General features: G+C 48.7%; 1 protein-coding gene across 2 annotated transcripts in view; it reads left to right on the plus strand.

Moving 5' to 3' along the window:
* The window catches only part of LOC113405074 (uridine-cytidine kinase 2), a 31641-nt gene that overhangs the window by 7906 nt on the left and 7443 nt on the right, over nucleotides 1-16292 (plus strand). For both annotated transcript variants that reach the window (XM_026656131.1, XM_029912445.1), the window contains 3 exons: nucleotides 4382-4541; nucleotides 5694-5790; nucleotides 6559-6701. In XM_026656131.1, the coding sequence (XP_026511916.1) occupies nucleotides 4382-4541; nucleotides 5694-5790; nucleotides 6559-6701 (400 nt within the window). The remainder of the gene's footprint in view (nucleotides 1-4381; nucleotides 4542-5693; nucleotides 5791-6558; nucleotides 6702-16292) is intronic.

The raw sequence follows: 16292 nt of genomic DNA on the forward strand, positions 1-16292 counted from the left end.
GAGTTTTAGGGTTTGGGCAAGATGTTACAAATATTCATTACATGCTGCAACTCCTATATTTCTGTGTGGTAGGTCAGGACTATCCCCATTGTACAGATCGGGAAACTGAGGTGTAATTTAAGACTACTCAAATATGGGTGAGTAAAATTGGGGCCCTCAACTGTGGCTTTGTTTTGCTCAGAGGTACTGAGTAGCCACAGCTTCCTGGCACATGAATCCAAATGTGGATTTTGAAGGTGGCCAGCTAGCAGTGTGTGCCTTGCTGCAGTAGTTGGAGCTGGAGGGTAGCATCTGTGTCTGTCTTTCCTGGCTAGAGAGCAGGAAATCCTCGTGGATGCCTCCCCCATTGTTTCTGACAGCCCTTAAAATTCATTAAGAAAAATGAAGTAGGCTCCCGAGCCCACACTGTGCAGCCATCCCTTCTGGTGCCTGATAGAAGCAGGCTGCTGGAAGGCAAACGCAGCTTGTATGTGCTCTGATCTTCACCCTTAAAGGGTCAGTTGAAGAGAAATGGGTGTGGGGGTGGGCCCCGCATTCCACCCTCAATCTTCTAAACGATAATAAAGGTGGAGGCGTGGCTAGCTCAGTCACGGGCCACACTTCACAACTAGTGTTTAACTTCATGCTGCTGAATGCATGGGGTGCCTAGTGAGCTGATTTGCAAAGGGGGAGAATAATCCCACTAGAGGGAGAGATGGAGAGCGTCTGACCAACATGTTCCCAGAACTCCTCCACTTCCAGTGCCAGAGCATAGCTGTACAGATGGACCCTCAAAGATGCCATTCCCTATATGCCTTACCATGTTCTGTAGGATCAGCAGGCCTGGCAAGAGCCAATTATTGCTTGAACTTAGAGAGGCCAGAAGTTACCGCCCAGTGTTCCTCTGTGTGACATCAATTCTCTCTCACTTCCTGGAGTGGGGAGATAAGGAGCTTTAGCTTAACTAAGCCTGGAACTTTCTTCCTTTGTCTGACTCCAACTATGGGAACCCTATCTCCCCTCCTGCATCAGCTGGGCAAATAGTCTGACTACAATGGAGCTACACTGCCTGACACCAGCTGAGGCTCTGCCCCTGTGTGAGACAGAGGGCTAATTCACAAATGGAAAGGCCATGGGAAAGTTGCAAGAAGAACCCGAAGGGGTTGCTGGCTGATGGGTCTGCCCATAGCATATTGCTGACTCCCGACAGAGTGATTCTCAGAGTTGGAATGTCAATATTGATGGGCAGCAATCTAACTAGAAGAGAGAGAACAGGAAGAGAAGGTGGAGGGGTGATGATCTGTGTGGCAAGTGTTTATGAAAGCAGTGGGATACAGCTTGATAAGCCAGAGTGGGATGTTGAAACAGTGCTGGGGAAGGAGGCAAGGAATGGGAAAACAAAGGAGCGGTGATGGCAAGTAACTGGTGATGGTTGGAGTCAGGAAACACTCTGTCCCACAGTGTGGGATGCTTGCAGGGTCAGAGGCTCTAGTTGAATTCTGTTTTCAATGAGAGAGTCTGGATAAGTGAATATCCATTGATAAGATCTACAGGAATTAAATATCCTGCTTCTGGGTGTCAGCTGTCCATTGCAGAGGTCAGGAAGGGAAGCCACATCCCACCTATAAAGCACCATTGGCCAACAGAATCATTAAGTGAGGTGGGAGTAGGTTGCATAGCTGCCTGTGTGCTCTCTCAACCCCCAGCCCCAATTAAATTAGCTACTCTCTTATTAGATTTCTCCCCCCAAGCCTGAATTTCTTTACTTTTCATAATAAAAACACAAAACCTGAAGTTTCCTAAATGCTGCTGTTCTAGCTGAGCTCTGGGGAACTCCAGAAATTAGCTCTATCTATATACAGGGAGGCTGAGCTTCAGAAACTTAAGTGGTGACTCCTATCCTGGCTTCTTGTCAGGCCCCCTGCTGCAGAGGTGACTAGTGAATTAGAGCTCTGCAGGACAGAGGCTGGTGAGAACGTTAGCTCCGCCAGCCCCTGGACTCTGATGAGGTGAGGGCTGAGCTATCCACAGAACAGTTCAAACAGCCCACGTCTCTAGAGCTGAACCAGTTATAAGCTGTTTATCCGTTCACTCTGTACAGCTCCTGTGGCTAGAGAGTCCTCCAAGCACTGGTCCATAGTGCACTGCTCATAGCAGAAGGAGCCCATCTGGGCTTGGAGGGGGAAGGGACATGGGGCTGTCAAATCTGCTCATCTGTTCTCCAGGTGAAGGTCCCCCCTACCCACCCACCCCCACAGACTTTCCTCCCATTGGCCTCTGATGATGCCCCTGGCTTCAACTCCACCTCCTGAGCCAACAATCCAACTGTGGAACATCTGACTTAATGGAGGGGATGAGAGGGTGTAGGCTGCAGCATGGCCACGGGCATTTTTAGGGGTGTATGTTAGTGCTGAGAAGCTCCACTAATACCCCTCTTTGCTGCTTTAAAGCACTTGGAGCTGGTGATCCAACTGGCATTTCCAGCTGGCACTCCAGGGCGGGATTTCTGGCTCACAGAGTGTATAGCTGGAAGCAGGGGCATTATTTGTGGCTTAGGGATGGAAATGGGGGGGAGGGAGGTCCGTCTGAGGAGGAGAGAAGGGAATGTCTGCTGGCAAACTAGGAGGCTAGCTGAGTCAGTAGTGGGAGGAGTGGAGCAATAGCTCCTGATTGTTCCTCTGAGGCCTGCAAGCCAATGCAGTGTGTTGGTACATTGTGGATTAGGTACCCAGCTAACTGTCTTAGGCAAGCACTAGTATGGTTATGTGGCTGCCTAAACAGGTGAAGTTTTGCAGGCATCTGCCCACTTTCTGTAACTAATCTAAGTTCAAACTGGTCAGGACTCCAGTGAGGCAGCCTGCTAGTGACACAGCCAAGTGCTGCTGTATGGGACTGAGGCCACAACTTAAAGTTAGGGGCTCCCCCGCTTTTCCCAGAGGTGCTTTGCCGCTGCAGCTAACAGGGACTTCAGTGCATGTATGATGGGGTCCAATGCAGCTCTCCTCTCTGTCCTGTTAGTTCAGTTTTAAATCTCCAAACCTGTTTGGAGTAAAGCTGCTCCTCTCTACACCCATACTCTGCCACCTCCTTACTTTCCTCTATTCCGACGCTCCCGTGCCACTTGCCTCCCTGATGAGTCAGTTGGGAAACAGTGGTAGGGATGGAGCTGGGGATGGCTTCCACCAGCCACATGTCTACTCCCCCAGCTGCTGGGACCCTCCCCAGACTAGCTTAATCTCCAATCCAAACAACCTGAGCTTGGGCACCCGAGAGGGTGATTTTTTTCAGACATCTTCCCTACAGAGCAAGTTGGGATCCCCAGCAGCTCCTCCCTGAAACCCATCCCCAGCTCCATGGCTCTTCGTTCTGGTCTGCTCCCTCTGTCGGTGTGAAGGTGTGAGATGTCAGCCAGAGCCATGGACTGAGCTGCTCATTCAACAGCTCCCTTAGCCTCTGTGCCAAGAGGCACCAGGATGTGCTTTCTGCTGCTCCTCCGAGCCCTGCTTGCTCTCAGAGAAAGGCCCTCGTGTTTTCTGGCTGGTGCAGAATCAGCTACTTTCTATTGGGCTTTATTTAGAGTGTTAAAACAAATTTCTGTAGAGATTTTTTTTTTTCCCCAATGAGAGCCTGATTTCTCCCCTCGCTGGCGTAACAGAATTCAGCAGGACTTCCCTGTGTGAGTGAGGGGAGAATAGAGCTTGTTGGCTTTTGTCCCACAAACACCACTCTTGGAGCCAGTTTGAGTGCAGCTCCTGAGCCTCTGCTGCTCCTTGTAGGCCTCCTCAGCTGCTCTTTAGTGAGGGCAGACCCTGAGTCACATTGGCTGTCACTGCTGCTAATGGGAACCCCGTGGGCAGCAGTGCAAGTGACCTGGATCAGGTTGGTTCATGCTGCTGCCTAGGGAAAGCTCAGAGTGGCCCCTGGAGCTACTCCTAGAATGAGAGACAAGATAGGCTGGAGGAAGAGTAGGATAGTGGAGACTCAGGGCAGCTAGGAGGTTTTGAGCTGGTTGGGAGTACAGGTCTGGGACGCAGAGAGAGAGTACCCCTTCTCCCTCCCAGCAGCTAGAAGGCGCAAGGGGGAATGAGAGGGCAGGTGGATTCACACCTATTAGCTAAATAAATGAGCAATAAGCCATAAAACAATGGCCTTAGAAAAGGATCCAGGGGCAGCACTCAGATGGCTTTGGGATGTCTCAAGAGGACAGATGAGCTCTCTGCTCCTTGGCTGAGGAGCAAAGCATCAGATGAGGATGGGAATGTCTCCCGCCTGAGCTTGCAGCCTCCTGCTCCCTGCCACCCAAGGCAGGCTTCTCCTCAGTCTGCAAGTCTCCTGCTCAGAGTAGTCTCCATTTGCATCAGACTCTCTTCTTTCATTTTCCCCCTTGCTACATCGCCTGAAGTCATCAGTCTGCGCCAGAATCGTCCAGCTACTGGGCCAGAATGAAGTGGATTATCGCCAGAAGCAGGTGGTGATACTGAGTCAAGACAGCTTCTATCGGGTCCTTACCTCTGAGCAGAAGTCCAAGGCACTCAAGGGCCAGTTCAACTTTGACCACCCAGGTGAATGGAGCCTGATCCTTGGGAGGAGGTGTTGGGCTGTGTAGGGCTTCAGTGACACCTCTCCTGATCTGAGTCGTTCCTTTAATTCCACTGGCACAGAACCTCTTGGTAATGCCGGGGACCCAGCTTCTTGCTCCACTGCATTAATGTGGGGTGGACGGGTAGTGATGCAGTGCACTGGCTTGCTTGGGACCGGCTGTCATATCCTGGTTAGGTTCCTAGTGAAGTGAACTTGGGTCTTGTCCTTATCCCAAGAGATGGCTGCATCATCCTATAACATTATTTGCACTTCTACAGCCGGTTTCATCCTGAAGATCCTAAAGCGCTCTACAGACTCTATGCAAACCGCACCACTGAAAAGCAGCTGCCTGTGGGTTGACGTGCTCAGCGCACTGCCCAGCCAGAGGGAACACTCAGCCCAAGGAGAGTAGGGTTAAAACATCTCCTTAAAGGCTGGAATTTTAAGACTTACCCCAACTCCAAGAAGGTGCTAGTAGAGCTGACTCAGCCTTCTGCCCTTTCCAGGCAGATCACTGATTGGCATGTAATGATGGTGGGGCAGGGGAGTATCTCAAACTGGTGCTTGATTTCCCCTAAGCCCTCCCCTCCTGGAAGGTACCCTACTGAGCAGGATCTATCCCGAAAACAAACTAGGGCTAAATACAAAGGAAACCCAATTCCTGTTACTACAACAGAGATTCTTTCAACTGCTTAATGGGCTGGTGGGAAATTCCAGAACCGCCTCACCCAAAACCCAGCTGCCTTGCTAACAGAGCCCTTTCTGTGAAGCTGTGGGAGGGAGCTGTTCAGGGATAAAAGGCCGCTCTAGTCTTTGAGGGGCTGGGGTTCGGGAGGAGATTCACTCTTTAGTCTTGGCTTTAAACAAAATCAGTACAAAGATTGTATTGATCTTCCAGGGCTGGATCCTCAGCTGGTGTAAAGCAGCATAGCCCCACTGATTTCATTGGAGTTCTGCCTCTTTCCAACAGCTGGGATCTGGCCCAATAGCACTCAGGCCTTGAGGCAGCATGAATCTGCCTGCCTGCGCTCCTCCATGTCTAGCTTAGCCGGGACTCTGTCTAGGTTGAAATACCAGGATGTATGGGGGCAGAGGTTGGCAGGCAGCCTTCATAACAGCTTGTCTCTCCTTAGATGCCTTTGACAACGAGCTCATCGTCAAAACGCTCAAAGAGATCATGGAAGGGAAGACAGTCCAGATTCCTGTCTATGACTTTGTTTCCCATTCCAGGTAAGACACTACTCCTGCCTTGCTCTGCACCTGCTGCTCTGATTCGGGAGAATGGGATACAGCTCTGCCCATCCTCATTTGCAGCACCCTCCCTCCCCTGACACCCCAGGCAATGATCTCTTGAGCAGAAACTACCAATATGGGCTATTTCTGGAGAAGGTATCTTTATTTTGCCAGCTCTTGTATGCGCTTTATATCACCCAAATGCTTGAGCTGAATAGCCCACCCCAAAAACATCCTAGGTTACAAAATCAAGCACTCAAATAAAAAAATGCCAGAATGTAGGTTATCCACTCAGCCTAAACTCTGTGTTACGGTACAATCACGTGCTATTTCCCACAGGACCTCTGCTTCATAAAGTGCTCGGGGAATGCAGCAGGGTTGCATGGCAAATGGAGCTGTTGTCTGCAGGACACCTGCCTCCTCCGCTGGAGAAACTCGAAGGGATGTCTGTAAAGTTCCTGTGGGTGGGTCCCTGAGCATGATTAATTAGTTTGACTCTTGCATGCAGCAGCTGCCTGGGGGAGATAGACGTGCACATGGTGGTGGCAGCGAGGGGGAAGGTCTAGCCTGCTCCCTCCTTTCACCATGTTTTAGGGAAGAGTGTCCATAGCTTTTGGATTCCCTTGTTAAGCTTTGCCATAGTGGGATGGGGTGGAGTGGGGAAAGCTGGGTCAAGAAGCCACCAGCCCCAACACTCCTCCCATCAGGGCAGCTCTTCCTCTTGCACTGCCTCTTGTTCTGACATGCCTTTCTCGTGCATGGCAGGAAGGAGGAGACGGTAACTGTGTACCCAGCTGACGTGGTCCTCTTCGAGGGCATCCTGGCCTTCTACACCCAGGAGGTCCGGGATCTCTTCCGGATGAAGCTGTTTGTGGACACGGACGCAGACACCCGGCTGTCCCGCAGAGGTGAGGGTGCATAGCCAGGTAGAAAGATGCTACCTGGTGCATAACTGACTTGGGGAGCTTGCTTCTGTGAGACATTGAAGGCAAAGAGATTCTGAAGCAGGATTGGTCTGTTGGATCGATAGAAGGGCATCTTCTGTGACGCCTAGCTAGACAGAAATGGCAAGGGCACTTGGCCTTCATTGTCCAGGGTATTAGATCAACCCCCAGTCGGCATCAGGAAACACTTGCCCTGTATCCCAAGTGGTAGTGGGTTATGTGGGTTTTATGCTTCCTGAAGCTGCTGGCTTTGGTGAGCATGAGTGACAGGATTCCAGACCAGATGTTCAGTTCTGTTGTGGCAGCTCCTCTGAGAGAGCTGTGCCTAGCTGCAGTGGCCCTACAGATTCCCTTCAGTGCAGACGGCTGGAATGCCAGTTCTCCGCCAGTCATGGGGTGCCAAAAGCAGCGGTACGGCAAAGCTGTTTAAAGACTAGTTCCAAGTCAATGCCTGTTGTGTAGGAGAGGGCATGGCGGGTGGGGATGGGCTGTGTAAGCTCAGGGAGTGCCTATAGGAAGGTAGTCTCTGCAGATACTTCTCATGCTCTGGGTGGATAAGGGGCTGTCTCTAAGGGCCTGCACTAACAGTCTCTCCTTACAATGTGATGGCTAATGCCACTGCATCCTGGAACTCCTCACCTGCCTAGTGCTCGTTGGGAGCAGAGGGTTTCGGGGTTGCTTCCAAAATTGATTTCCTTGGGTGCAGTGTTTTCTGGGAGCTGAAGGGCCTGCCTGGCAGGATTCCCGTGGCCCCGTCGGCTCTGGCTATGAATGCTGGCCAAGAACTGACAGTGTAGTGGGCATGGCATGGCAGTTCAGGGTTGGGAATGGGGGCACGTAGAATTTGGGAGGTGAAGGGCTTATGACACTGGATTGTCTTTCTTAGCTACCTGTAGAACTTGGGGAGTAATAGGCGTATTTAACACTAATGTATCTCCCTGGAGTCCTGTTGCCACTTCTGTCCCCAGACAACCACTGCCACTCTGATAGTAATGCTAATGGCAGGAGCTGGCCTGCTGTGGAGGCTGGATTCTGATGGGGCAATGGAAGGACTGGGGTTGGGGGAGGTCATGTGTTTTCCAATTGGGATGAAGCAGGCAGGTCAGTTGGGTGCTCTGGTTACCATATTGCCAGCCTCTGGAATTGAGGAAACTCCTCCCCCTGACCCGTGCAGTACTACTGAGAGCCCTCGCAACACCAGAACCTGGCTCCAAGCACATGCAGCACAACATTACATGGGGTTGCAGTACTGTGTGTGGTGGGCTGCTCCCACTGCAGTCAGCCCCCTTTGCTCTTAGCCTCCTGGCTTAGTATCGACAGTCTGGGCTGACTCTGGATGGGTTACATAAGAACAGCTATACTCTGTCAGACCAATGGTCCATCTAGCCTAGTATCCTGTCTTCCAGCAGTGGCCTGTTCCAGAGGGAAAGAACAGAGCAGGGCAATATTTGACTGATCCATCCCGTCATCCATTCCAAGCTTCTGGCAGTCAGAGGCTAAGGACACCCAGAGCATCGCATTACATCCCTGATCATCTTGACTAATAACCATTGATGGATCATATCCTCCAGGAACTTCTCTAGTTCTTTTTTGAACCCAATTATGCTTCACCACATCCCATGGCAATGAGTTCTACAGGTTGACCGTACATTGTTTGAAGATGTACTTCCTTATGATTGTCTAAACCTGCTGCCTATTAACATCATCGGGTGACCCCTGGTTCTTGTGTAATGTGAAGGGGTAAATAACACTTCCTTATTCACTTCTTCACACCATTCATGATTTTATAGACCTCTATAATATCCCCCCTTAGTTGTCTCTTTTCCAAGCTGGACAGTCCCAGTCTTTTTAATCTTTCCTTGTATGGAAGCTGTTCCATGCCCTTAATCATTTTTGTTGTCTTCTCTGTACCTTTTCCAATACAATACATCTTCTTTTTTTGGGATGGGCAACCAGAACTGCATGCAGTATTCAAAGTATGGGTGTACCAGAGATTAATATAGTGTCATTATGATATTTACAGTCTTATTATCTATCCCTTTGCTCATGGTTCCTAATATTCGGTTAGCTTTTTTGACTGCTGCTGAATATTGAGTGGATGTTTTCAAAGAACTATCCACAATGACTCCAAGATCTTTCTTGGGTGGTAACAGCTAATTCAGATCCCAATATATTGTATGTATAGTTGGGATTATGTTTTCCAATGTGCATTTGCTTTTATCAACATTGAGTTTCATCTGCTGTTTTGTTGCCCAGTCTCCCAGTTTTCTGAGATCTCTTTGTAACTCTTCGCAGTATGCTTTGGGCTTAAATATCTTGAGTAATTTTTGTACTGGTCTGTAAATTTTACCACCTAACTGTTTACCCCTTTTTCCACTTCACTTATGAATATATTGAACAGCACTAGTCCTAACAGAGATCCCTGGAGGACTCTATTTACCTCTTTCCAGTCTGAAAACTGACCATGGATTCCTATCATGTAACCAGTTACTGCTCCATGAGAGGACCTCCCCTCTCATCCCATGACTGCTTACTTTGCTTAAGAGTCTTTGGTGAGGGACCTTGTCAAAGAGGAGTTGGGATAGTTGCCTCTTCAGAAAGGGATTTCCTTCAAACTGATCCAGACCAATGACTTGAAGAGCCCAGAGGCACAATTCACAACCTGAGCCTTATTGTTCTAGGACTCCAGTCCCTTGGTATCGTTCCCAGTCCTATAGACTTTAAGGTCAGAAGGGACCATTATGATCATCTAGTCTGACCTCCCGCATGATGCAGGCCACAAAAGCTGACCCACCCACTCCTGGAATAATTCTCTCCTTTGACTCAGCTGTTGAAGTCCCCAAATCATGATTTAAAGACTTCAAGTCGCAGAGAATCCTCCAGCAAGCGACCCCTGCCCCATCCTGTGGAGGAAGGCGAAAAACCTCCAGGGTCTCTGCCAATCTACCCTGGAGGAAAATTCCTTCCTGACCCCAAATATGGCGATCAGCTGAACCCTGAGCATGCGAGCAAGATTCTCCAGCCAGACCCTCCGGAAAAAAGTTCTCTGTAGTAACTTTTAATATCCCATCATTGACCATTGTTACTAATTACCAGCGATGGCACGTTATTGACCTATTGACTAAAATCATGTTATCCCATCAAACCATCCCCTCCATAAACTTATCAAGCTTAATCTTAAAGCCAGAGAGGTCTTTCGCCCCCACTGTTTCCCTCGGAAGGCTGTTCCAGAACTTCACCCCTCTGATGGTTAGAAACCTTCGTCTAATTTCAAGCCTAAACTTCCCGACGGCCAGTTTATATCCATTTGTTCTCGTATCCACATTAGTACTGAGCTGAAATAATTCCTCTCCCTCCCTGGTATTTATCCCTCTGATATATTTAAAGAGAGCAATCATATCCCCCCCTCAGCCTTCTTTTGGTTAAGGTAAACAAACCGAGCTCCTCGAGTCTCCTTTCATACGACAGGTTTTCCATTCCTTGGATCATCCTAGTGGCCCTTCTCTGTACCCGTTCCAGTTTGTATTCATCCTTTTTAAACATGGGAGACCAGAACTGCACACAGTACTCCAAATGAGGTCTCACTAGTGCCTTGTATAACGGAAGCAGCACCTCCTTATCCCTACTAGAAATACCTCGCCTAATGCATCCCAGGACCGCATTAGCTTTTTTCACGGCCACGTCACATTGCCGACTCATAGTCCTCCTGCGATCAACCAGGACTCCGAGGTCCTTCTCCTCTTCCGTTACTTCCAACCGATGCGTCCCCAGCTTATAACTAAAATTCTTGTTAGTCATCCCTAAATGCATCACATTACACTTCTCACTATTAAATTTCATCCTATTACTATTACTCCAGTTTACAATGTCATCCAAATCTCCCTGCAGGATATCCCGATCCTTCTCCGAATTGGCAATACCTCCCAACTTTGTATCATCCGCAAACTTTATCAGCCCACTCCTACATTCGGTTCCGAGGTCAGTAATAAATAGATTAAATAAAATCGGACCCAAAACCAAACCTTGAGGAACTCCACTGGTAACCTCCCTCCAACCTGACAGTTCACCTTTCAGTACGACCCGCTGAAGTCTCCCCTTTAACCAGTTCTTTATCCACCTCTGGATTTTCATATCGATCCCCATCTTTTCCAATTCTCATGCGGTACCGTATCAAACGCTTTACTGAAATCGAGGTATATTAGATCCACCGCATTTCCTTTATCTAAAAAAATCTGTCTCTTTCTCAAAGAAGATCAGGTTGGTTTGGCACGATCTACCTTTCGTAAAACTGTGTTGTAATTTGTCCCAATTGCCATTGACCTCAAGGTCCTTAACTACTTTCTCCTTCAAAATTTTTTCCAAGACCTTGCATATTACAGACGTTAAACTAACAGGCCTGTAGTTACCCGGGTCACTTTTTTTCCCCTTCTTGAAAATAGGAACCACATTAGCTATTCTCCAGTCCAATGGTACCACCCTCGAGTTTACCGATTCATTAAAAATTATCGCTAACGGGCTTGCAATTTCTCGCGCCAGTTCCTTTAATATTCTCGGATGAAGATCATCCGGTCCGCCCGATTTAGTCCCGTTAAGCTGTTTGAGTTTGGCTTCTACCTCGGATACGGTAATGTCAACCCCCCCCCCCCTCATTCCCATCCGTCATGCTGCCACTATTCCTGAGTCCTTCATTAGCCTCATTAAAGACCGATGCAAAATATTCGTTTAGATATTGTGCCATGCCTAGATTATCCTTAATCTCCACTCCATCTACAGTCTTAAGCGGTCCCACTTCTTCTTTCTTTGTTTTCTTCCTATTTATATGGCTATAAAACCTCTTACTATTGGTTTTAATTTCCCTCGCAAGGTCCAACTCTACACGGCTTTTGGCCTTTCTCACTCCATCTCTACATGCTCTGACCTCAATAAGGTAGGTTTCTTTGCTGATCCCTCCCATCTTCCACTCCTTGTACGCTTTCTGGTTTTTCTTAATCACCCCTCTGAGACGCTCGCTCATCCAGCTCGGTCTAAATCTCCTGCCTACAAACCGTTTTCCCTTTCTCGGGATACAGGCCTCCGACAGCTCCTGCAACTTCAACTTGAAATAATCCCAGGCGCCTTCCGCCTTTAGATCCATAAATATGTTAGTCCAATCTACTTCCCTAACTAGTCGCCTTAATTTATTAAAGTTAGCCCTTTTGAAATCGTAAACCTTAGTTTCCGATTTAATTTTGTTAATCCTTCCATTTAGTTTAAACCGAATTAGCTCATGATCACTCGAGCCAAGGTTGTCCCCTACAACCATTTCCTCAACAAGGTCCTCACTACTCACAAAAACCAAATCTAAAATGGCATCCCCCCTCGTCGGTTCAGCAACTACTCGATGAAGGAATTCATCAGCTATCACGTCTAGGAAAATCTGAGCCCTATTATATTGATACTAGCATTTGTTCCCCAATCTATATCCGGGAAGTTAGTCTCCCATGATTACACAGTTCCTATTAGTATTTACTTCCCTAAAAACATTAGAGTTCTCTGTCCATATCCAGGCTAGATCCCGGCGGTCTATAGCACACCCCAAGCACTATCCCAGGGGAGGTTCTAGTAGTTCTTTTACCCAGTGTGAGTATTGCCCAGACAGACTCCGTCTTATCCATTCCATCACTTATTATTTCTTTACAGTTTATCTCATTGTTGACATACAATGCTACTCCCCCACCCTTACCTTTGTTCCGGTCTTTCCTAAACAGCACATACCCCTCCATACCTGTACTCCAGTCATGACTACCGTTCCACCACGTTTCGGTGATTCCTACGATATCCGGTTTCATTTCTCGGACCAGGAGCTCCAATTCCTCCATTTTGTTACCTAGGCTTCTCCCATTGGTGTATAAACATCTTAATTTATGCCGTTTTGCCTCTCTCACATTTGTTATCCAATTTGGTATGGACACGTACCTCCAGTATGACCTATTAGTCTAGTATCCATCCCCCCCTTCTCCTTATGTCCAATCTCTTCCCCCCCCGGCTGTAACTGTTCCTATCTCATCGACCTCCCTCTCAATGTTATAATCTAGTGTGGAGCAAGGGCAATGCTTGATGTAGGGCTGCTGGCCATAGGCTGTGGAGGTGAGCTCTGCTTGAACTGCTCCAGAAGCTGAGCAGGACTCTTGCACAGCTCATAGTCTTTTTGGAGGTCTTGACTGGAGCAAGCACTGCATGTAGGAAGCAGAAGACCGGCTACCACATGTGCACTCAGCGGAGGCTGGACATTATAAAGCAAAAAGGGTCCATGGGTAGCACTGCTCTGTGGCTGGTGGTGCAGGGTGGTGGACAGGCCTGGTTTAGTGTTACCTACAAAACACAAGTTGCCGCGTTGCAGGATGGCATTGGGGAAATGCAGACAAACTGGTGCTGCTGTCTCACTTGTTACTTCCTGGCCACCCTGGAGAAAAGGCAAGTGTATGTGTTAATCAGACTGGACCTGGGCTGAAGACTTGGTGCCATGTATAGCATTTTGTAAGAGCTGACAGCCTGAGCTAGCTGCAGTGGGAGCTGTGTTGCAAATTTAAGGCCTTAAAACCAACTGTTTGCTAAGATGCCTCTTCATGCAGTGTAGGGAGGACTTTGTCACCACAGGGTCTGCGAGAGATTATGGGATCTCATCTACTGGCAAATGCTGGTAGATATTTTTTTTTTTTTTTTTTTTTTTTTTAATCCACCTAAGGGATTTAGAGAGACATTTTAATAGGAGATGTCTTTAAATCCCCTGTGCTTAGAAGCTTGTGTCAATCATGATTTCCCAGAGGGAATGAAAATTGTGAAAATCCCCACAAACAATATTTTAAATAGTTTTGTCTTAATGGACTACATTTTGTTTGTAAAATTCATTCTGTGCAAACTGTGAAATTGAACACTGTCATTCATGCTGTTATGAGTTTTCTAAAGATGTGCTTTACACAGGGCCCTATCTATGCAGCCTTGGAAATCTCAGCCGAGGTGTCTGAGTATCGGGGTGAAAATAAGTTAAAGGACTTACCGGTACGCTGGAGTCCTGGGCAGGGGTGTGGAAGAGGTGTGGCCTTTAAATCACCCCCGGAGTTACCAGCTGCAGAAGTGGCTGGGAGCCCCGGGGCCCAGGGGTGATTTTAAAGGGCCCAGGGCTCTGGCCGCTGCTACCGCAGCAGAGCTCCGGGCCCTTTAAATCGCCGACAGAGCCCTGTTGCCGGTACCCTGGGGCTCCGGCGGCGATTTAAAGGGCCCGGGGCTCCGGCCGCTGCAGGGAGCCCCGGGCCCTTTAAATCGCCAACCTGGGGAAGCTGGTCCGGTCTGGCATGGCATGCCGGCCTGTACCAGCTTACTTTCACCTCTGCTGAGTATAGACAAAACAGGACACCAGAGTAGAACTCCATTAAGGGACTCTAGGGAAGGCCTACCCAGCACAAGTGGGTGTCTCTGTAGAATTCCAGAGATGTGCTCATCCTGCATCTGAGATGGGATTTCAGTGCTGGCCGAGAAAGCTAGAGCCGAGATACTCCAGGATGCCTGCCACTGTCAAGCCAACATTACTGTCTCATCAGTAGCTAAGATGTCGTCATTGCTGATGAACGCTTTTTTTACACCCACCTGTCTCCTCTCTGCCCACCCCGCTGCTTCCACATGACTCATTCAGGGAGGTCACAGTAAAGTCACTGCTAGGGGAGGGAGGGGAGAACTAGCAGGTCACAAACACTGCATATGGACCTTACAAAACGAGTCTCCCTTAACCAGTGGTCATGATGTTGGAGATCTAGGATTTGCCGTCTGTCCAGTTGCATCTTCCACCTCTGCAGATGGCCTGTGTCTCATGTCCCAAGGGAAGGTGAAAATCACCTGTACTTGGCTGACAGTACAGTGCTTTATATAGGATCACTGTAAACCTGCCTGACCACTGTGGCAATTGGCTCATGCCCTGAAGCATGAGATTTGGTTACCTTTGTCTTAGCACGTGATTTCTAACGTTGTTGGTCTTAGAATTATCCAATCCCTTTTTAAGATCCAGCTATAGTTCTTCTTGGTGCTAGGTACTGAAAAATGGCCCTCACTCCAATGATAGCAACTGAGGAATGAACACACCCACCCACCCACCACCACCATGAAGAAACTGAACCAGCTGATTTGGAAAGAACTCTCTATTGATCATTGAGATGGGTGTGTTAGTGGGGCTTATAAGTCTTGGCTAATGGAACCCTGGAAGCAAGAAATTGTAGGTGATGAACAGACAGCCCCTAAAGACAACACTCCTCAAATCAGTGCTCGATTACCCTCTCTCAGCCCTTGCTATAGGTAAAAGTCAGTGACTAGGAACTGTTCATGTTCATTCTCTCTCTTCCCCCTCTTCTCTACTCACCCCACCCCCGCTTCTAAAGCCCTGCAATATGGTTGGCTGGAGACCAGCAGGCCCATCGGAGAGCAGCTCCCTCCCTGTTCAAGGGACTGGACTCCTTCCTTTTTTGGGAGGATTGACCACCCAAAGGCTTTCTGTGTGTTACCTTTCATAGGCATTGTGGGAAGCGCTAGTCCTAGCCTTGTTTCTCTCCTTCCCTAACCAATGACCAAGCATGTACCTATCTCAACCAGTAATGCGATGTGGGGGGAGATCCAATGGCCCGTGTTTCACAGAAAGCCAGAGCCGGTGACTAATGGTCCTTTCTGGCTGTAACCTCTGAACTGCAGAAACTAGGCAGGATGATGTAGTGGGATCTGGCTACTGAGTCGCAGCCCACTCATGAGACATTACTGTAATTGACTGTTACTGTGGGAACCAGAGCCCAGAATCCTGGATTAGCACGGGCTGGAGCAGTAAACTTGGGACTTTGGTTTTTGTAAATTGCGTCATGCTCTTTCCGCTAAGAGTGGTTCTGCTGCCAGATCGCAGAACTGGCCAGCTGCTCCAGATACTACTTTTTGTGATGGGGCTGATCGTCTCCTGTCAGTCAACAGGAGTCTCTCCAGGGACTCTGATGGGAGATGCATCAGGCCTGATCTGATCTTTGCCAGCCCTCCTTGCTCTCACGTGTATATCAGGCTTTCTGGATGGGTGTGAATCGTGCATCAGCAAAGCATATAGACCACTAGAAATAAAAGAACAGCCATGGTGGCAGGTACAGTAACTCCTCACTTAACGTTGTAGTTATGTTCCTGAAAAATGCAACTTTAAGTGAAATGATGTTAAACAAATCCAATTTTCCCATAAGATTTAATGTAAATGCGGGGGATTAGGTTCCAAGGAAACGTTTTCTAGGCAGACAAAAGGCATTATATGCTGTACTGTGGTTGGGAGGTGCCCCGGCTTACCCCACACAGGCACAGCCTGCTGCAGGCAAGGACACTAGGAAGCACCTTGCGCAGCAGCAGCGGCAGCTTCCCCCCAGAAGAACAGGTGCCAGCTTTGCCAGGGGATGCTCCAGGCCCACCTCTTCCTGTCCCCACTCCACTCCAGGCCCACTTCTTCCCACCCCCACTCCACCTCCTCTCCAGAGCACGCCGCGTCCCCGCTCCTCCCTTTCCCTCCCAGAA

Source organism: Terrapene carolina, unplaced genomic scaffold (assembly GCF_002925995.2).
Source record: "Terrapene carolina triunguis isolate 2854851 unplaced genomic scaffold, T_m_triunguis-2.0 Scaffold212, whole genome shotgun sequence".
In the NCBI taxonomy this organism is placed as follows: Eukaryota; Metazoa; Chordata; order Testudines; family Emydidae; genus Terrapene; species Terrapene triunguis.